The following is a 20,888-nucleotide window of genomic DNA, read 5'->3' as shown; positions in this document are numbered from 1 at the left end:
CCCCACGGCTGCACCGGCACCGAGAGCGGGGCTGGGCTGCCGCTAGGGGCTGCACAGCTGAGCCCTGACCCCGGCCCCCCCTCACCCGCCGGGAAGGAGAGGACGCCCCGGTTGGGCTGCGGCCAGGCAGGGCCGGAGGAAAAGGCTCCTGGGCCGGGAGACCGAAGGAATCTCTGGCTTTTCCTGGCCTGGCCCGCTGCCCGCGGGCAGGTGGGGGGGCGGCCCTGCTCCTCACGCTCCCGGTGTGCCGTGCGCCACGGCAGCAGCCACGCACCATGCTGGAGCCCTGCACACTGGGCAGTGCTGGCGCATCGGCAGAGCGGGCAGGGGCTGACAGGGATGGGCGCTGCTGGAGCTGCATCTCCAGCAGATGTGGCTCTCTAGAGTGGGGCTCTCTGCGTGGTTGGAGCCAGAGGCTCACAAGGTCTCCGGAGCCATGGCCAGATGGTGACTGCGCTCAGGCTGCTGCGGGGCTGCAGTTCTGGATGGCAGTGCTGGTCCTGGTATGGTGCAGACTGGTGCTTTCCTGGGTCTTGGCCCACTGAGGGGGCAAACAAGGATGCTGGGAGCCCTGGGAGAGGGGATGGGGAGGGGTTGAGCAACCACTGGAGCCCTCCAGGGCCTAGGGACAGTGGCTGGACAGGGCTCACCCTAGTGACATGCAGGAGGACACGGGACCCTCTGCCAGCATCACAGATCGTGAGCGTTCATAGCCAGTACATACTGCTTCCAGCTCCCCAAGTCCCACCACCAGACACCAGCAGCAGCCTCAGTCCCACTGATGGCTGTGGTGGGCTGAGCCCCCAACCTACATGCAGGTCAGGGAGCATCCATCAACAGCCCCCAGGCAGCCCCCTTCCTTGGGCTGGGCCCAGAGGATGCACAGGCCGAGGCTCCAGCCCCATCCCAGGAGCTTCGTGCTTGTTCTGGCATTTCCGCCGGCAGTGGCAGGAATGTGGTGGCCGCTGGAACAATGCGGCACCTTGCACCGGTCCCTCGGTGCTGGGGCTGCGGCAGCTGCCCAGGCACAGCCCTGCTCTCAAGGAGCCCTCAGGAAGCACATGGAGATGACACCGGCCACGGTTTCCTGTGGCAGGACGTGCCGGATTCCTCCACCACTGCTTCAGTGGGGCCCAAGGGACCCGGACATCACTGCTGTGGGCTGCAACAGCCCTGTGCCATCAGCATCCTCTGTACCTGCTCTCCAAGGCCCTGCTCGCTCTGCGCTGACTCCACCATCCCCAGGATGCGTCTGTCAAATGGGGAACTGGCACGGGGCTGCAGAGTGCCCGAGTGACAGCGGCCTGCCCAGGAGCAAGAGCAGGAACCAGGAGAACAATAACCTCCATTGCGGTCCCCCAGCTCTGCCCAGCACGATGCTGGGAGGGGCCCAGGACAGGCTCAGCTGCCTTTGGGAGGCTTCAGCCCCATAGACAGAGCCCTGGGCAGGGAGGATGGTGGAGCTGAGCTGCAGCTCTGCATCAGGGGATGCTGCAGCAGCCACCCAGGCTGTGCAATGCAGTGACATGGTGACACCAGCGCAGCTCTGGGAACCTGGCACAATGGAGGTTTATTCAGAACCAACTGTTTCCCAATAAATTACATCATTTAAAAAGTTTAAAGAGAAGAGGTGGGGTTGGGAGCCCCCAGCAACTCATTCAGCGGGGACCATGGAGCCACAGGACACCATGGGCCAAGCACTGGCACTGCAGCTCCGCTCTAGCAGTGGCCTCCCACAGCTGCTGGCCCAAGGTGGCAGGACACTGCTTAGTGTTTCCATGGGACTTATGCCCCCTCCTGCACCCATCAGCCACCAGGGGTATCCCCAGAATTAGAGCTGCTCCTCTAGGACTCAGGGTGCATTTCTGCCTCATCTCCCCTTCTTCCCCCACCTGCACTCTCTAGGGCAGGGCAGCATCTAAGGGCCCCTGTCTCCCAGCCTGTTGTAGCCTCATGGCTCTGCAAGCAGGGCTGGGCAGGACAGGAGCTGGGTCCTGCCCCACGCCACACACAGCAGCAGCCCTGATGAGCAAGGTGCTGCTCTCTGCCTGCCCCATCGCACGTCACAGAGGAAGGGGGGGCAAAGGGAAGGGACAACATAGAGCAAGACCTGGCTACAGTGCAGAAGGCTTGGAATGCAGTAGGGAGAGCTGTGTGCTGAGCCCTGTGCCCCAGGAGGGAGATGAGGGGATAACAACACCCCACTGATCCGGAGAGGCTGAATCTCCAGAGAATCTTTCTGGAAAGCTGCAGTCCAGCTTCCATTGCACAGTGATGGGGCATCAGGGCTGGCTGGGTCTGCTGTGGGGCAGAGGGTGAAACATACCCAACACCCACCCAGGGCTCTTGCGGTACAGTCAGTGCACACGAGCACAGGCACCCCAGGGCCACGGCACGCAGGGTGAATGCCACGGCCCCTCCAGCAGCACTCACAGTCTGTGCCTGCCCCGCAGCAGCTCGAGAGAGGGGGGGAAAAGGAGAGAGAAGCATGACTGACACTGCTGTGGGCCGCTGGCACAGTGCTTGGGCACCACCAAATCTAGCCAAGGAGAGAGCAGGAGGCTCTTGGCATGGCTGGCAGTGAAGTGAGTGTGCAGGTCCACTGCAGCGCAGGGTACAGCGATGGCAATGAGAGGGGAACATGTCCTTCCGACTGTAAACACGGCACTTGGAGTAGCTGGGAGCCTCCCCAGAGGCCCGGCCCCACTGCAGGGCTGGCGGCACAGGCAGGGCTCACTCCTCATCCCCAGCCAGCAAGAAGCTGTAGAGGAAGTTGATGGCGCGCTGGCGGTCCTGCTGCGACTGCTTGGTCACTAGGTTGGGTGGTGGACGCAGGAGGAGGCTGGAAAACAGGGCGGCTGCAGAAGCAAGGACATGTGTGAGGGGCCGGGCACGAGATCCTGCCAGGCACAGGTGAAGCAGAGAAGTGTCACCTACCGATCATGGTGACACTGACTTTGTTGTCCTCAGAGTATCGGAGCAGCTCACGGAGGAACGACATCAGGTACCGGAACACGCTGCGGTGGCAACGGGGCAGCTGAAAAATCACCTGCAGAGACAAGAGAAGGGAAGCCCCTGAGCTCCATCACCACAGCTGGGCCTAGGCTCCACAGGCAGAGCTTCCCTCTTTCACTGCCTTGAGGCCGTTGTGTGGCCACTGCATGAGCCACAGGCCTAGAAAGTGAGCAACAAGGTGACACTCGGGGGGCTTTGGCTCCCAGTAATGCTGCCTCCAGGATAACAGCGGCCCTAGGCAAGAATTCCCACTGCCCAGGGCCTGCTTCCCACTCAGTTCCTGTCAAGTCCCAGCTCTCACCCCTGTAGCTGTGCAGCAGCAGCACAAAGACAGAGACAAGAGGTTTCCTGATGCAAATACCAAAAATATGCCCCAAACCTTCTTCCTCAGCCCAAGGACATGCTGGGCCTCGCTTCCCACTTTAAGAGCCGCTCCAGGGAAGCAGAGGAACTGCAGCTCTGAGCAGTGTGGTGGAGGCTCTTCACTCCCTGGGGCTGCTCTTCCCAGCTGCTCAGGGTGACACAGGCCACACATGGGGTGTCCTTGGGAGCCACCCTGGAGATGCTGCAGCGCTGACCTGGGGCAGGAAAGCTCTGCCAGAGCACCTGGGATGCCCCACCCACCCCCAGGGCCAGCTCCAGCAGAAGCAGGACCCAGTGGCAGCTCCGTACCTGCCGGCAGAGGCGGCTGCTGTGTGACCAGTCCAGGCACCGCTGGTACAGCTCGTAGCAGATCACCGGCTCTGGCAGCGCCTCCAGGAAGATGAGGAGCGCCTCAGCTACCGAGTGGTTGCTGCCCGCTGAGCTCGCAGGAATCAAGGGGCATGTGAGGACATGGAACCTCCCTCCCAGCTCCTACCCCTCTGCCCACCCCTGTGGCCTCCCTGCACGGTGCCTCCTTGCTGCGCCCTCACACCAAAGCCACCCTCCTCCTTCTGCTAGACCCCACCCATGGAAAATGTTCATCCACTCCCCTTGTGTTGCATTTGCCCCCCTCTCCCCCAGCTCCACATAGACCCTCTGCTCCATCAGCCGCTTCTCAGCTCCGGCACTTGACACAGTCTGGCAGAAGCTTCCAGAGCTCGGGCCCTGTGGCTGTGTTAGCCAGCACACGTTCAGCTTCAGGACAGGTTATCTCAGAGGGAACAAAGGGGACTCTGCAGCTAAAGGTCACAGATGAGCTCTCCCAAGGGCTGTGATCCAGCAGGATCCTGTAGAAGTCAGGCACAGCAAGGATACGGATTGTCTCAGGGATACTGGTGTCCAGGCAGTCAATGATCTGCTCCAACTCTTCCTGCATGCCTGGAGTCTGGAACAGGTCCTCCTGCCGAAAGCAGCACAGGGACGGACAACATCACCTTCCTCACAGTGACAGCAGGGTGGAGGCTGTGCCCCCCAAACCGGGCTGAGCTGCAGGACCCAGTGATGAATGTGGCACCCAGCACATGGGGCTGTCCTCACCTGGTGGCAGGCGTGCTTGAACAAGTGATCCACCAGCAGCCACACCTCCTTCGGCACCTGCAGCAGCGTCCCGCCGTCCTCCTCGCTGTCCAGAGAGCCCATCTGAGGCACAGACTTCTCCTGTGGCCAAAAGCACACAAAGGTGTCGGGGAAACCCCAGTCCCCCCAGAAGGGCCTGGGTGGAGAAAGCCGGGAGAGCAGAAGCAGCAGGACCCAGCACCCATCCAGCCTCACTTGCTCTTTCAGTGCAGAGCCATTGCTCCGCAGGTTCCATTTTTCTCAGGTTCCTTTCCCCATTTTCCTTAGGAGAGGATCTGCTGAACACAGACTGTCCCAACACCACCGTCACGTTTTCCCACTTACTCATGCAAAGCAGCTGATGAGCTCAAGCTCGAGTGCTCAGGAGCCTCCAGCAGCACAGTCTTTATCGGGACCAGTGATTGCTTGATTTTACTCTCATTTTACAGTCCTCATGTTCCTGTGTGCTCCCAGGCCAGAGTCATGCACTGCTCTCCTGCAGCCCATTCAGCAGAGACCCCAGAAGAGACCAGCAGGAACAGGAGCAGAACCCAGGGGACACAACCCAAGGACACCACCAGAGAAGCACCACAAGCCAAATGCAAAGCGCTTTCTTCCAGCAGTCAGCTTCCATGACAATCACAGAATCCCAGCCTGGTTTATATTGGAAGGGACCTTAAGGCTCATTGAGTCCCAGCCCCCTGCCATGGGCAGGGACACCTTCCACTAGGGCAGGCTGCTCCACGCCATGTCCAACCTGGGGACGGTGGTGGCTGCCCCTCACACAGTCATTCACAGCTCGTGCTTTGGCACCGGCGGTAGCCACACACAGAGCCCAGCTCTGCCCTGCACACTGCCAGAAGACACTAGGACGTGCTGCCCCGCTAACCCAAGCACACAGGAGAGGCTGGGAAGCAGCATGTCAGGCAAAAGCGTTACAGCTTTCCTTCCTCCAAGGGGGAAGAGGTGAGAGCTGTGGAGCCTCCCTGCGAGTCAAGGGCTCCTCAGCAGCAAACCCCAGGCCAGCGCCACTGCGGCACAGTGCCAGAGGCTGCCCTTGGCATCACCGGATAGCTGCAGACACCCCCAAGGCAGAGACCCCGGTGGCTTAGAGCAGAGGAGGAGGTGGCTCAGAGCAATTTAAGGATGTGGAGGAAGAGCAGGAGCCTTCGGCTTCCCGTGTGCCTTGGCCGGGCACCGAGCGCCCTCTCCTGCCGTGTGCGGGCAACGGAAGGCGAAAGAAAACGAGAAAGGGGGGAGGCGGAGGAGAAGGAGGAGGCCTTTTGCAAAGGCTCTTCCCGGAGGCAGGAACCAGCCTCCTCCCTCCCCTCTGCCAGGACCAGCCTGGGAGCTTCATCTGGTTCAACACCTGCGTTCAATCCCCTCTCGAGAGGGTTCATCCATTATCTCTCCTGTTTTATCCTGCCACTGCAGCGTGGGGATGGAAAAGCTACCCAGCCCAGGACACCAGTACAGAGCCAGCTCCAACGAGCCACCACAGGTGCAAGGGAGCAGGAATGTACCTGTCACACATCCCAGTACCTCCCACTTGCTCTTCAGTGGCAGATCTGACCCGCTCAGCCTCCAGTGCAGAGCACAAGTGCAAAGCAAAGCAGGGATCCTTCACTTGGGCTGTGAGGCAGCAGGCGAATGCCTGTCCCTGTGCAAGGCGCTTCCTCAGCCTCCACAAGGATGCGGCAAGATGGAAGGAGCAGAATATGTCAGTGTTAATTCAGCTCCCTTTGCACAGGGTGCTGAGGTGACCCCACCTGATGGGCACGATTAGAGCCAACTCAGGTATGCTACAGGGTGCCAATGGTTTCACTGCTGGAGTAAGGGGAGCTCTGTGTCTGTCACCAGAGACAGCTGCTGAGCTCTGATCAGCAAACTGGGCTCACCCCATCCTGGCTGCAGGGTCACTCTGTGCTCTGGCAGTGGAAGGGATGTGCGGGATTCTGTTCTCATGCAGCCCACAGCATTGCTACGGGGTTTTGCTGGGACAAACACTGCCTCTGCACCCCCTTCCCTTCCCTCTGCAGCAGGCAATGGGGACACCCGTTCGCTATAGACAGGTCATGAGAAGCAGGACCCCAGCAAGGGGTTGTGTTACCTTTTCTAAGAAGCTGTCTTCTCCCTGAAAGCGGTGGGAAGGAGAGAAGAGGAAAAGGTATGGTTAGGGGGGACAGCCATTCTCCAAGTAAACAGAAAGCCAGTTTGCATCACAAGAGCCAGTGAAAGCTGGGTCCTCATGCGTTCTGCTGACACGGCCGAAGTTAAATCTGCTGCGAGAGATCTGCCTGCCAACGAGCACAAATCCTGCTCACATGATGCCCAACCTCGCCAGGATTTGTACCAACTCCTCACAGGGGCCTGGCAGCAGCGCTGCTCACATACAGAACAGCCCAGGCTGAGAGGTGTCCGTCAGGATGAACTTCCCTTCCCAAATCTTCCCAGGCAGAAATCAACATTCCCACATCATCTCAGCCACCTTCCCCCGACCAGGCCAGATATAAAACATTCACCAGGCTAAATCTGTGCTCCTGAGCTTGTGGCAGCTGTGGAGCTGTCAGGTCCCCTAAGCAGCTTTGTGCATCATCAGGGAAATGAGTGTTTGTGCTCAAAACCCCATGCTGCCTCTATCTAATAGCATTAGCATGCCGCAAGGAGCTCGGCAAAGCCCCTCCAGGCTGCATGTCCCATCCCTTGGGCAACCCTGACATCCAGCATCCAACCAGCATGCTGCAGGCTGGTGAGGTAGAGGGGAGAAGCTGTTGGGTGGAGCCCACAGGAGGAAACTGAAGCAGGTTGCCCAAGCTGAGCTTGATGGATCAACATTTCAGGGTGGGAGTAACCAGAAAACATTCAAAGGCTGTGCTTGACACAGTCACAGACATCCTGATACTGCCCTGTGAGTCCTGCAGTGCTGCTGTCTTTGGAGGCTGGCTCAGCCACAACAGTCCAGTCTCTTGCAGGGCACAGCCTGCTCAGAACACAAGCTGATGCAGGCTCCTCTCTCAGTCCCAAATTTGGGAATAAGCCAGCCAGGCTGCACAAGAGCCCACTCCCTTCTGAGTCACCTCAGCAGTCCCACTCCCACCTACCTGACTAATTGCCCTGCTCATCACCTCTCTTCTGTGTTGTTCAGCACCACTGGCTCCGTGAGACTAACCTGCTCCTGGCAAAGATTCTTCAAGAGGCTTTGTAAAGCCCACAGTAGGATCCCAAGACAAAACCCAAAGGTGGGATGCTCAAGCATCAGCAGTTTCTCCCAAGAGAACCAGGAGCCATTTCCAAGCAAGCTTACACCTGCCATCTGCTACCCTGCATTGAATCACCTCTCAGACCTTGTCTGTGCTCTCCAGGTCTCCCTCTGCTGAAGACAACACAGAGCCCAGCCAGGCTGAGAAATGCACCCACTGCAGTGAAAGACGAGCCCTAACACTACCTACATGCAGGAGGGGAAATGGTTCTCGACACACACACACACACACACACACACGCACTGCCTGCCTCATGCACAGCCTAACCCTCAGTGAAATCACACAGAGGGACCAGAACACATTTGGGTTAGTACAGGCACTGCTCTGCCTGTGGGAAGGGCTCCTCCTGCCCCATGGCATTTCCCACCTCACAGATATGATCAAAACCAAAAGACCCAAAAATAGCTCTAACATGACAGCAGCTTTATAATCCAAGTGATTGCATTTTGCTTTGAGCAGTTACATTATGCTCCTTGAGTTTGCTTAGCTTATTATGATCGAGGTCTTGAAGTCACACTGACCTCCCCAAAAGCAGAGACTATGCTGCAGATAAGGCGACAGGGTGCTTTTCTCTGACTGGTTTACTTCCTGTATCTGGTTTGCTTCCTGTACTTCCGTACATTTCACTGAATAACAGAAGGTGGTAAAGGAAGCAGAATAAGCCTCAGAAGTACCCTTAGAAAAGCAATGATGTGTGTCTGTGAGGGCAGAAAATAACAGTGGGCCTGAGTTCCTGTCCATCAAGCGAGAAATGAGTGCTAAACACTGAGCAGGAAAAGGCAGGTGGAACAGCCCCCAGGACCGATGAGATGCTCCAGAACAAGTTAACACACTTCTAGAACAAGACTGATTTTCAACTGAACCTTGAAGAGCACGAGGAGCCTGCAGCCAGGGTGAGCTGTGTGAATGGAGGAGGCAAATCCTGCATCTCACCTCCTGGGCTCTGCTTCACCTGATCTTGTGATGGCAAAACCAGAACTCTGATATAAAACCAGCCTTTCTGTATGCTGGGCCTGGGAGAAAAGCAGACACAGACAGAGGTGGGAATGGCAGAAGGCAGCAAGAGCCTGGTGTAGCTGCTGGAGAGCTGGGTCACAGTGGTCAGCAGGAGAGGAACTGGCCAGAGAGCTGCACCCATCAGCACACTGACCAGCATCAGAGTCCTTCTCTCGGTCCTGCTTTTGCTTGTTCCTCCCCTTGAGCAGTGCGAGTGCCACAACCAGCAGAAGGAAAAGGATCCTGGAGCCCTGTCACTGCAGAAGCAGCCTGGGCACCTCGGAGGAGAGCATTTCAGGCATACCTCTTGTGACACAGCAGTGCCACCCGGCTGAGCCTGCCAGCACCAGCATGACAGTAACACAAAGCACAAGGTGCTGGGATCCCTTTTTGTTCCTCCAAACAACATTCAGAACCTACTCAGAAACTGGGATAAAGCACTTGCTGTTCAAAGCCATTGGTTGTGGTGGAGGGAAAGAACGAAGGAGCACAGGAAAGGAGCACAGAAAAGAGCTCCAGAAGAAGTGCATCAGCTAGAAGCCAGTGCAGCTGACCCACACTGAGGGCATCACTCCTGCTTTTAGGAGTAAAGAGAGGGGAAATTGCTCTCCCCCTGTTAGGGAGCTGCTCCAGAACACAGCTACTCACCAGGTCAATGAGTTTGGTGACTGGAACTTCTCGGATCGGTCGTCTCATTCGGCATAAGGCCTCCAGGGAGGTGCCGAAGCAGCTGGGCAGGTAGGTCCCACTGATGGTGAGGAAATAATCCTTCCCCCGGTCCAAGTGAAGGACAAGAATATCCTCAATTTTATCCTCACCAGAGTTCAGGAGGGTAACCGAGTCCTTGCTGACGTATACGTCCAGGGAGATGTCTGTGCTCTCATCTGCAACAGACAGGAGCTCTCAAGAACTCACAGTCACTCTCTAAAAGGGGCGACAAGGACAAATATACAGCAGCAGGGACCAAGGCCACAGAACCGAGAAGACAGGAACAACGGCAAGAAAGGTGAGACATGGGAATGACAGGATGGACGGGATGGAGGTGGGGTGGGAATCTACCCCAGCACACATGGAGAAACCATGGTGAACCTCACCTGGCTCCAGGTAACCCTCACAGGGCTCGGCTCGCAGCCATGGCTTACAGTAGTGGTTGTCGTTCAGCTTGGGGATGAAGGAGAAGTGGCAGGTGACCTGCCCGTTGTTGGTGATCTGGAACTTCTGCTTCTGCAGCTGACGGAACTTCACGTTCTGAAACTCAAACTGCAGAGCAAAGAGAAAACACAAACCAGGTTAGCCGCCAGGAGGGTACACACGGGTAGGCCCCCAGACTCTGTAGCAGCAGCCCGTGCCGGGAAGTGCCCATACAACGCAGAACTCCCAGCAGAAGACCTGCCAAGAAGCCAAGCCAAGATGTCCCTTCAATCCAACTCCTGAGCATAAGATAATGGATAAAGTCCAATTTCCCATAATCCAGTTTACTGAATCAAAGTCTTTAAAAGTAGCTCTAGCACTTCCATGGCTGCTGTGTAGGGAAGTGACAAGGTGGGAAGTGGCAGGTTTCATCCTCACTTCTCTCCTGCTTAGCTCCAGCGAAGGCAGGAAGTCATTCTCCATTCTGTCCATTAAGCGAACAATGTCTTCAAACAACTTGCGATACTTCTGCTCATCCACAACCTTTACCTGTGGGAGACCAGGAAACACTCAGCAATCTTCCTGACCCCCCTCACTGGGACCCTTTGATCACGAGCCAGCTGCAAGAGTGAACTATTTCTCTAAGCACTTGCTATGTGCAGCTGGGAACCTGAGAGAATCCACGTATGTGGAAGCACCTCCAAACTGTGTGTGCATCTTCACTTGTGTTTTACCCCCGCTGATGTTACCTGGGTCTTCCTGGCCACTGACCACACTGCTGGGAGATTCCTGGGGGTGGTCTCTGGGGTCAGCACTGGCACCCCACAGCATTACACGATTCTCTAGAGGAAGAGGAGAAAAGCTCTCCTTTAAGGAGGCCTGAGCTACCTAAGGAGTAGTAGGTAGCAAATATGGACATGGACCGTCTCCACTTGGCAAGCTGGGGAACCCAAACCTGCTGCCAGCTGTTCGGCACTACAGAAATCCAGATGTGAACCAGTGACACACTTCTCTTAACACACCAGAGGCAACACTGCAACAGCAGGGACACCTATTGCAGGTTTCTGCTGTGTCTCTTTGTGGAGGAAAGAAACCAGCAGCTCACACATTGTAGCAGCAGTAGCTATCCTGGGTTATACCCTGGAAGCCAAGCAGCACAACTGAAGCAGTCACTTGCAGTCACTGCACGACCACACCAGCTGGGGTAAACCCCAGATCTCCCCCATTACCATGGGGTGACGCTGTCCTGGCCACAGCACTGTGCTGTTTGCTGCAGGAGCTCGCACTCTGCAGCACACTTCCTCTATGGACACACTTTGGCTTTACTACTCTGTCCCACTGCAACAGCACTAGCAGAGGTGCCTTGACTTCATAGCCCCACCCCAGCACATGAGAGTCGTTACCCCGATACGGAAGAGCGCGCTGACGGGCTTGTGGTCGCTGGTCTTCAGGTCCATGTGGCTGCCATAGCGGAGCTGGGTGATGCTCCCCCCTCTCCACAGGATCCGGTCGCACCATGCCGGCACACGACACTTCCCACTGTGAAGGGAAACAGGCTGCCAGGGACATCCAGCAACCCCAATGAAGCACTTGAGCTGCTCCTCCTCCCAGCCCAGAAGCTCAGCCACCCCCATGGACTGACTGCAGAGGGGCTGAACTCCCATTGCTTCCCTCCACTCGAATACCATGCTATTTCTTCTGCTCTCTTCCCCTTTCCCTGTGCAGTAGGCCAAAATTCCCCGTCCTTTCCAGCACCAGGAAATAAACCAATCTCGGCCACGGCTGCTTCCACAGCCTGAAGCCATGTGTACTATGACCTGGGCTGCCCTGGTTTCTTTTGCTGCCATATCTTTCTGCCCACTATAGTCTGATCCATCACTATTGTTTCCACTATGGAAGGTCTACTCAGTTATTGCTACTCTGTTATGAACTCTGAAACCTGGGCTATTGTCCTGCAGATTAACTACTGTGCTGATTCATAAACACAGGCAGAGCAAAACCCAGTCTCTGAATGGTTTGTAAGTCCTCCTTGGGAGTTTCTCTATTTGGAGCAAACTTCTGCAGCAGATACGGGAACACCAATGGGAGGCACCAAGCAGGAATCACTGTGCAGGTCAGGTGACAGGACGACCCAGAGAGTGCTTCCTTAACCTCTCTAATTCCTTTCTCATCCTTTGTCTGTCTCTGGTAGCAGAACCCCCACCAGTGCAGGGCCACCTATAAGTGCATGCTTCACCTGCTTCATCTCTTGGAATCATCAACAGCTGATGTTTAAGGCAAGTCCTTGGTCAACAGACACAGGCTCTGCCTATTCCAGACAACAGGGACAACAAAGGAGTGTAAAGCTGTCTGTACTCCAGCCACCAGCACAGCACTGGGGGGGATTGCCAGCTCCAGGAAGGAGGAAGTCAAGTTTTATGAGGAACTGCTTTTTGTGCAACAGGTAAAGGTGTGCATAGGCAGGTGATTTACCTGGAGTCCCAGCGGTCTGTTTTAGAGTCGTATTTGTATGTGGGGATGAATTTAATCTCTCCCTCGGTGAAATCGGCAAACGCCTTCTTCTGCATGCGCTGAATATTCAGCTGAAGCAGAGAAAGAACACTGTAAAACACACCAAACCCACCCAAACACTCCCCCAGCACACAGAGCAGTGTCAGAGAGTAGATCTACAGGCAGAGCAATTGGAACCTGGGGCTGTGGGGTTCACCAGACACCCTCTCAGACCTCAAACCTTCAAAAGAGGTAAAACCTCAGCAGGAGTGGAATGTTTCCTAACCAGACTGAGCACCCTCTGGCACAGTGCTGCCCACCAGAACATGCACATAGAAAACAACACTAAATGGAAATATTAGTTGCCCCACTCATGCTAAACACGGGTTTCATTAGTTTTCAGGCTTAGGCATCACCATCAGAAATACTTCAGTGCCAATCACTTTAGCAGCAGCCTCCCGCAGGGTGCTGGGCTGACAACCTGGAACCCGAGTTGTTTTCCTCATAAAAACAACTGTTCCCGAGTTGTTTTCCTCATAAAAAATCCAAGCTACAGTTATTTGCTGCATGAAGCCCTACAGCACAGAAATGAGCTGCAGAGCAGAGTCAACCAGCTTCACTGTTGGGTGTCAGAGATGGTGGCACACCATGTCTGTTCACGTTTCACAGATACAGCCCTTCATCTTATAGGCACATCTTGTGCTCTCCCAGTTTTCAGTGAACTGCAAGGAAACGCTGAGTGGGGAAAGCTTCAGCACAGAACTGGGGTCAGCCTGGCTGAGACAGAGCCTTGCCCTGGCTACAGGTGCTGGTCTCCAAATCAACACCTCCTCCAGAACACTGACTGCAGCAGCTGTAGTTGCTGTTACCAGTTCTGATGTTCTAGTCTGCAGTTTGTACGTAAGAGAGGAAGAACTCTGCCACTGAGATGCAAAGATACAGGAATTGCCAGAGTCACCCAGTGAATGCCAATATCACGTACAATCCGCTTTTGTTTGGAGGCTTGATGTCACCAGGACACCCCCAGCTATGTCGAGGGTCTGTGTCTACATGTACAGACGCTTATTTGTCAGCTCCTCCCAAAGCCAGGCATATGCCAAACCAAGATGCCCTCAAGAGTACACAGCAAACGCAAGCAGAGTTCACTGACCTGGTCGTATGTCAGCAGCTTCTGAAGCTCGTTCTTACTGATGAGACTTTTCACTTCACTGGCATCAGGGAGACAAAGCCTGTAGTTCAAGTCTCCCAGCCAGATGACAACACTGAAACCAGAGGCAAACATGCAGAAGAGCCAGTGGTTACTACCACAGGCCATGCAAGGGACAAGGGTGTAGGAGAATGGATGGTGGGTGGCTGGTGGTTGAGACACATGGAAGACGAAAGGAGACATGAAAGACTGAGTCTGGCAGTAGGATTTCTGGCACTACAGCACTAACCCCATCCCTTTTGGAATCCCTCATAGGACGGAAGACTTGGTTTACTGGGAGATACTGGAGCTTGCCTCAGTTTGAGAACAGCCCCACAACACCACCAACTGTAATGAAGGGAAAGCTGCATCTCAGCACCTTCATGACCTCTCAGGCTACACAAACTCCACTGGGTAGTGAGGCTCTGCTGGTGCACAGAAGAGGGCAGTGACAGGGCTTGTTACGCAGGGCTGGGCTGTCAGGCTGCTCTGACACCACAGCTTTGCCACTTCCTTTTCCACTGCCTTCCTCTCCGGCAGCCCAGGCCAGTGCTACATCCCCACCTAGCACAGACGGGCTGAGGTAGAGCTGCCAAAGCACAGCTGGGTTCCTGACAAGTTTGTCTCAGTTGCACCTCATCAGTGCCTGCTCCGACCCTGCTACTCTCTGGGCCTTCCAACAGGCCTTCATCCTTCCCATTACCAGCAGCTAAAGAAACACTTGTGCTACTCACTCTTTACCCCATAAAGGTTTCATTTAAAGATTAAAATCTAAACTCCTCTCTGGCATCAAAGCTCTTCCTGTTTATAGCCAAACCGTAACATTTCCATTAGCAGAAATCAAGGATAATCTAGTATTTGGAGGTTTTTTCTGTACTATAATTCAGTCTACATTTTATTTCCAGTTTTTAAATGGTTTAAATGTTAACTACAGAAGTATTAATCATTTGTATCAGGTTTATGAAAACTTCACTTACGTGCTTTGTCACACACATGGCTGAGTCTGATTTGGATTATTCAACACCAAAAGGGAAACCAGCCAAGCAAACTCACTCATGTTTCATGATGTTGACGTGAGGTAGGCTCTCATCTGGGGTTACAAAACTCATCCGAGCACAGATGTCCTTGTAGTCCTGATTCCGCCGCTCGAAGTCCTCCACATGCGCGGCGAGGTGGGAGTTAACGATGCAGAAGGTGGTGTTGTGGAACACAAACCTCACGGCCACGCCGCCTTTGTTGCCCTGGGGAGAGCAGGGAGCAGCAGTGAGAGAAGGTGAGGCCCCAGGGAGGAAACGTGATGGCTCAGACTGGGACAGACCCGGTCGTATTGCTCTTGCAGGGACCGGTGCTGGTGACTCACCATCTTCCCCATGACTCCCGTGCCCACAGATTCTGTCACGATCTCTCTGATATTGCTCAGCTGATCCTTCTTTGCAAATATGAGCAGCATCATCCCAACCAGACGGACCATTTGCACCTGCAACAGTAAAAGGGATCCTGGATCCTCGGTTCTCAGCCTGGCAGTGAGATGCAGCACCTCTGATCTGCCTGCTGTTCTAATTCTCTGGCTCTCCTCTCTCTCTTCCTTGTCATGTTTTGTAGGCAATCCCTGCTTGCAACACCGCCCACAGGGACTCCTGTCTCAAAGCAAGGTTCTGGAGGACAATCTGTCACACCCAGTAGCCATCAGCTGTGCTGAGCTCACTGTAGTCCCCACTCTGGTGCCTTCCTACAAACAAAACTCATGAGGTAAGAGGAACACAACAAATACGTAGCAGAGCTGCTGGTGAGGTCTCGGCCTTTGGCTCTGCTCAAGTCATCAAAACTACCAGAGGAAGATACCTCGAGTGCTTTAGCAGAGAGCTGCTGGCCACGGGTCCAGTTGGAAGTCAGTGCTCACCTTTGCTTACTCAGAACTACCGTGAAGGCAGTGAGGAACGGACAGAAGTTTTTGTTTCCTGAGGCAAACATGCCTAACACGTGGGGTATTAAAAGGCAGCCACCCCCCTGCTTGTCAGAAAGCCCTTGTTCTCTAATGCAAAGAGCCTTTTTCTGGAGCTATGAAGTTCTCTACTACAGAGCTCAGCCCAGAGGCATTAACACAGCCCTGATGTGTACAGTCCCAGCAGGGAGCTCAGGTCTGCGCTGATCTTTCACCCATGCCAATGCACTCTCCAGCCCATGACCTCCTGGTACCTTCAAAACAGTAGGGCCATAACTTGGAAAGCCAGAGACAAGGCCTAATCTCCTCGAGCACAGTCCACACACTCCCTTTAGAGGCATAAAACCATTCAGATGTGTTAGGATTAAGCCTATGTAGTGAGGGGTAAAGCTGAAATCCAAGGTCAGCTGGAAGAGTGACTGAGCAAAACCCAAAGCGAGCAGGACAGGGGTGGGAGAGGCACAAGGGGCTGAGAAGGAAGGTAGGAAACTGAGTCACGTACTCCTGGCTGGTAGAAATGTTTGCTACAGCAGAGACAAAACCAGAGGCTTGCTCTGAACCAGCCAGAACAACATCCGGCTGCCATGGCTGAGTTCTGACCCAAGGCAGAAGCCTCGGAAGACTTCACCTCATGGTTTTTCCTTGAAGGAATGGGATAATTTATTAACTGAATTTACCAGCTCAAGACATGCCTTGCTTCCACAGTACAAGGGTGAGAGGGTAACACAGAGAGAGAGCCTGCTGGGATTCTGTTGAGCACACCACCTCCCTGACACCCAGCTTGTATTCATCACCTTGTTTTGATCCCCATCTTTATAAACTTCTACATCAAAGCACAATATCCCCTTACATCTCTGGGGCAGCAACAGACTCTCTAGATTTCAGTTGGCATGTTAACAGCACACACATGCCCAGCACATATCCTTGGTTCCTCCAGTCACTGTGCTTGAGAAGTGGCAGCCTGTTTCTCTTCCCACAGTGCCAACTCCTCAACCATATCCCAGCACTGAACAGAACTCACTTTCTTGTACTTGGCGTGGGGGTGCAGGGCTTTCTCCACGGCAGCCAGCCACTCCTGCTCCTTCACAGAATCAAAGTAGAAAAAAGCCTCCGTGCTGAGGTCCAGCTCCTGGAATCTACAAAACCAGGTTCACTGAGCACGTCCCAGCTCACTGACAGCCCACCCTCAGGGAGGCCAATGTGAAGCCTCCAGTTTGGAAGAAAAGCTCCTTACTCCCGCTCGCTAAGTGAAGCAGAATTTCCCCACAGTGCCTCTGAGACCCCACACAACACATGCCAGCAACTGTCTCTGACCAGCATTACTCTGGCTAGAGGACAACCAGAGAGCCCCTTGCATGCCCTAAGGGATGTTTTATTATGTCATGCCAGCCTTTAACCCAGTACTCTGCCTCATCCAACTGGCTCTTTCCCCTCGGACAGCTCCTCTGAGACATAGCTCAGCTTTGTGGAACATCTGAAGAACTTAAACCAAATACAGCCCAGCAGGATCCAAGCAAGAGCAGCAAGAAGCCCAGCACTATGTGTACATACAAGGTGGCTGCTGCTCACCCGATGCAGTAGACATCTGGAGGCTCCATGTCACACACCAGCCAGGGCTCCAGGCCACTGTCTGGAGACTGCCCATTCACATTCCACGTTCCCACAAAAAATCTGCAACACAAAAGCAGCTGAACCATTAGAAAACACAGAGACAGTGCCAGTGTTAGCACAGTCTCTCCAATGGGCTCAGAGCATAGGAGCCTCCCACATGGGCTCAGGGCTCCCAGACATCTGTGAGCTGTCCCAGCTAAGGGGCAACTGAAGCTCTTCCAGGCTTGGTTTTCAGTGACACTCATCATGCTACAGAGCTAAAGATGTCTCACCAGGGCCAGTGAACATCTGTTTTTTTTTAACACCATGCCATGTGGGGCATTACTAAGACAGTGTGGTGGGACAGCACCTTTATCCTCCCTTCACCCAAGCGAGGTGTCGAGAGATCAGACACACAATGTGAAGCTGCAGCATGGGCACTTGCTGCCCCTCAGTGTTCACTGCCCCTGCTTGGCCACCAGAGCTGCCACACACCAGCAGCCGTCAGGTTTCAAACTGGGGCTGGATGCAAGCTCCCAGCAGAGCCGACAGTGCCATGGCCCTACACACACTGCTCAGGACAGCTCTCACCTGAAGTTGTGAAGGTTGACGTACGCCTTCTCCCTCTTGGCAAGCAGGTGCTTGATGAGCCCCTCCCGCTGCCCTGACTGGCTGCTGGGCAGGAACATCTTGCGCATCGTGTTGGTCACTTTTGGCTGGTCTCTGGATGAACCGTCTCTCTCTCGGTGGAATCTAGGAAGGAAGCAAGAGCAGCTTCAGAACCAGTTCTGCTGTCTAGGAAGAGAAGGGAAAAAGGGAACAGAGTCCCCATGCTACTTACTGCCTGTTCTGAGGCACGGGAGGTGGGGGGGGCTCCCGGCGAGAGCCTGCTTGGTGGTTTTGCCCATTTCTTTTCTCTTCTAGGCTCAGAGCAGTGAAGTCATCCTCAAACCCCAGAGCCCCTGTCATGAAAAAATCGGCACAATGCCTGAGAAACCACTTAAAACTGCTCAGATCAAGAAGGAAGGATCACAGAAAGCAAAACCACAAGTGATAATAGCAGCGGAATGGCTTTAACCTGCCAGAGGGGAGACTGGGATGAGATCTGAGGCAGAAGCTCTTCCCTGTGAAGGTGCTGAGGTGCTGACACAGGGTGCCCACAGAAGCTGAGGCTGCCCCATACATGGCAGTGTTCAAGACTGGGCTGGACAGGGCTTGGAGCAAGCTGCTCTAGTGGAAGGTGTCCCTGCCCGTGGCAGGGCTTGGAACTGGAGAAGCATTAAGGTCCCTCTAAACCCAACCCCATCTGTGGTTCTATGAAAGGTGACAGTGGGTTCAGTACCTGAAGAAGAGGCCTGGGAGAGGCCCGGGAGGTTCTTCTCCACCTGATGCCAGCTGGACGAGTCCTTTGGCTCCATAGGAGAAGCTTTCAGGTGGGCTGGAAAAAATAATTATCAGGCCAGTGAGAAAGTGGTGGCAGTGGGGCCACCCCAAACACCCTGCAGCTCTGTTACCTTCCTGGATGCTCTGCACCTCCGCCAGGAACCCCAAGCAATGCTCCTCATCCGGGATTTCAAAGAGCCGCTCCGCTGCCTCCTCTCCCTGGATCCGGACCTTGCAGCCTGCTGCAGGCACAGACAGACACCCTCAGCCCTGCTGGCTGCAGACGCTGCACCCCAGAAGTGGCAGATTTCTGTGTGTCCTCTGAGCTCAGCCATGAAAGCCAGCTTCCAGCTACTGCTTCCAGTGGAAATCTGCATTTAAGCTAACAGCCCTGTGCTGCTGAGATCCCCCTCCCCAGCTTGGGCTATCACCAGTTATGTTCTCCTGGCTTTAGGAATACTCCTCCCTACTGTGAGCTCTGAAAGTGTGAAAGAAACTTCCTGAAGGGGAAAGCAGCACTGGTGACCACCCAGAGCGCTGTCAGCACTGACACAGGCCACAGTAACCCTGGCTCAAGAAAAGGCCAAAGGGATGAAGGGAGCTGAGGGTGGTTCTGAGAGCAGTGCAGGGCCTGGAGAAAGGACTGAAGAAGTTTGACCAACTGCCAACACTTTAATCTGGGCATTTAAAACCATGTCTGTCATGAGACACGACTGTCAAAGAGCCAGAGCACATCATCGGGGGAAACACAATCCCTGCTTTGCCAAAGACGAGCACAAAGCACGGAGGGAGGTTCTGAAGGTAAAAAGAGTGCGTGGCAGTGCCCAGCCTGATCCCCAAAAGCAGCTTCAGCCGCACAGCTGCAGTTACGAAACTTACTGTTTGCAGCTATATCAATCAGCAGCGTTTCTTCTGCCTCTGGAAAGAGAAACGTGGGATCAGGAGAGGTCACACTGGATGCTGCAGTAACTGAGCACTCAGAAAGCACACTGCCTGCTGCCAGCCACAGAAGAGCTGCAATCTGCATCTGTACTACTCATGTGCTCTGGCAGAAGGCACAGTCCTGTTTGGACATTCACTTCCCACCATCCCAGAGTCAAAGGGGAGGTTCCCACATCCAGACGGTTTGTTCAGCATCACTCTGGGAAAAGACCAACCTGACAATGAACTTGAGAGCTTGCCCTACACACTGAAGTGATGGGCAGAATCATGCTGGGTTGCACAGAGGCTTTCAGCCAGCCCAGGGAAACATGCTTTCATTCCTGAACAAGTAAGTGCACCAGGGATGGGCGCTGCTGTTGCAGTTCTCTCAGGGCAAAGCCTGGAGCTCTGTTCCATTCCGTGGCTGGGAGCTGACAGTTCAACAGCCCCAACAGTTTTGATCTAAACATGCAGGAACCAGAGTAAAGCTCCCAACTCTTGCTCTCATGGAGCATGAAGACGGACACCAGCAGGCACCAGATTTCAGGCTCTGCCCGACATCAAGCCCCCCACTGATGAGCCACCATGCCCCCCCAAGCTGAGTGCCAGCAGGGGAAATTGATCCATGCAGCAAGGAGGAAACAGCATTCCACGAGTGGTAAGTTTTAGTTTCAGGGGGAAACAGCATCAGACCCATGCGGGCTCTCATGGGCATGGCAAGAACTGCTGAGACGCAGCAGTGCTGGCTCCGGCAGCAGTACCTTGCACACATCTGAATCGGCTGTTGATGGGGATGTAATCCGGAACGGAGCTGTCCTTCTCCTGGGACTGGATAAGTATCCTGGAGACAGGAGAAAGGCTTGTAAGAGCAGAGGAGCAGCTCCCTGCTTGCATAGGGAGACAGAGGCACGAGAACCGCACTTACAGATCTCTATCGCTGTACGACGGGAGAGGAGCACGGAAAGGGGCAAACAGCCCCGGAGCCGCACGGGCTGAGGGCGCCGGGGAGGAGGGAAGGGCTGGACAGGGCACTCGGAGCAGATGCGGCCGCACTGGGGGCAGGTGCCCACCGCGCTTTCTGCCGCAGCAGCTCCGCGGTTTCCCGGTCCCCCTCGAGGGTCCCCGCCCCCAGCCCGGAGCGGGCTCGGCGGCAGTGCACGAGAAACCGGCCGTTCAGGGACGAGGCGCCCACACGGCCCAAGATCCCCGTCACCGGCTCGGCTCCCGGCGCGACCGGGCCCCACACCACTCCGCCGGGCCAAACGCCCGCGCCCCGCCGCGGCCCGCACTCACCCACAGCGGCCGCCCCGCCGAGACAGGCTGAGCACGCAGGGCTCCCGCCGCCCGGCACGCAGCTCCGCGCCGGCCACGCTCTGCGCCGCCGCCCCCCGGCCCCTCGTGCAGCTGCCCGACCCCGGGCAGCCCCCGCCAGACACGGGCAGGCCCCAGGCCGCAGCGCCCGGTTCCATGGCGGCACCTCGGTCTCCCGGCAGCG

General features: G+C 55.3%; 1 protein-coding gene across 2 annotated transcripts; it reads right to left on the bottom strand.

Moving 5' to 3' along the window:
- Window positions 1-2,142: 2,142 nt before the first annotated feature.
- On the bottom strand, window positions 2,143-20,878 carry OCRL (OCRL inositol polyphosphate-5-phosphatase). 2 transcript variants are annotated; one of them, XM_057413827.1, is made up of 23 exons: window positions 20,687-20,878; window positions 20,155-20,234; window positions 19,352-19,390; window positions 18,604-18,714; window positions 18,432-18,527; window positions 17,931-18,051; window positions 17,681-17,842; window positions 17,069-17,170; window positions 16,521-16,635; window positions 14,918-15,034; window positions 14,611-14,798; window positions 13,522-13,633; window positions 12,354-12,463; window positions 11,285-11,420; window positions 10,320-10,430; window positions 9,845-10,010; window positions 9,399-9,634; window positions 6,605-6,628; window positions 4,477-4,596; window positions 4,255-4,339; window positions 3,688-3,815; window positions 2,938-3,049; window positions 2,143-2,858 (listed from the first exon to the last, which is right to left on the bottom strand). In XM_057413827.1, the coding sequence occupies exons 1-23, from the start codon at window positions 20,860-20,862 to the stop codon at window positions 2,734-2,736; spliced, it is 2,772 nt and encodes a 923-aa protein (XP_057269810.1). In that variant the 5' UTR covers window positions 20,863-20,878; the 3' UTR covers window positions 2,143-2,733. The 2 variants fall into 2 exon arrangements, with proteins under 2 accessions (XP_057269810.1, XP_057269811.1); XM_057413828.1 differs by lacking the exon at window positions 6,605-6,628.
- Between the last annotated feature and the right edge of the window lie 10 nt (window positions 20,879-20,888).

This window comes from Pezoporus wallicus, unplaced genomic scaffold (assembly GCF_028554395.1).
Source record: "Pezoporus wallicus isolate ANWC-B61680 ecotype Strahan unplaced genomic scaffold, APGP_CSIRO_Pwel_v1 contig_8788, whole genome shotgun sequence".
Classification (NCBI taxonomy): domain Eukaryota; kingdom Metazoa; phylum Chordata; class Aves; order Psittaciformes; family Psittacidae; genus Pezoporus; species Pezoporus wallicus.
The sequence above is the reverse complement of the archived record's forward strand: the minus strand, read 5'-3'. Positions and strand labels throughout refer to the sequence as shown.

What these genes read in the sequence shown, in the direction of transcription:
- OCRL (XM_057413827.1), bottom strand. Translation starts at nt 20,862, where the DNA reads ATGGAACCGGGCGCTGCGGCCTGGGGCCTGCCCGTGTCTGGCGGGGGC. An exon ending in GATTGATATAGCTGCAAACA is followed by an intron (nt 18,715 to 19,351) that starts GTAAGTTTCGTA and finishes CTGTGCCTGCAG; the next exon opens with CAGGCTGCAAGGTCCGGATC. An exon ending in CCCGTGCCTCAGAACAGGCA is followed by an intron (nt 17,843 to 17,930) that starts GTAAGTAGCATG and finishes CTTCCTTCCTAG; the next exon opens with ATTCCACCGAGAGAGAGACG.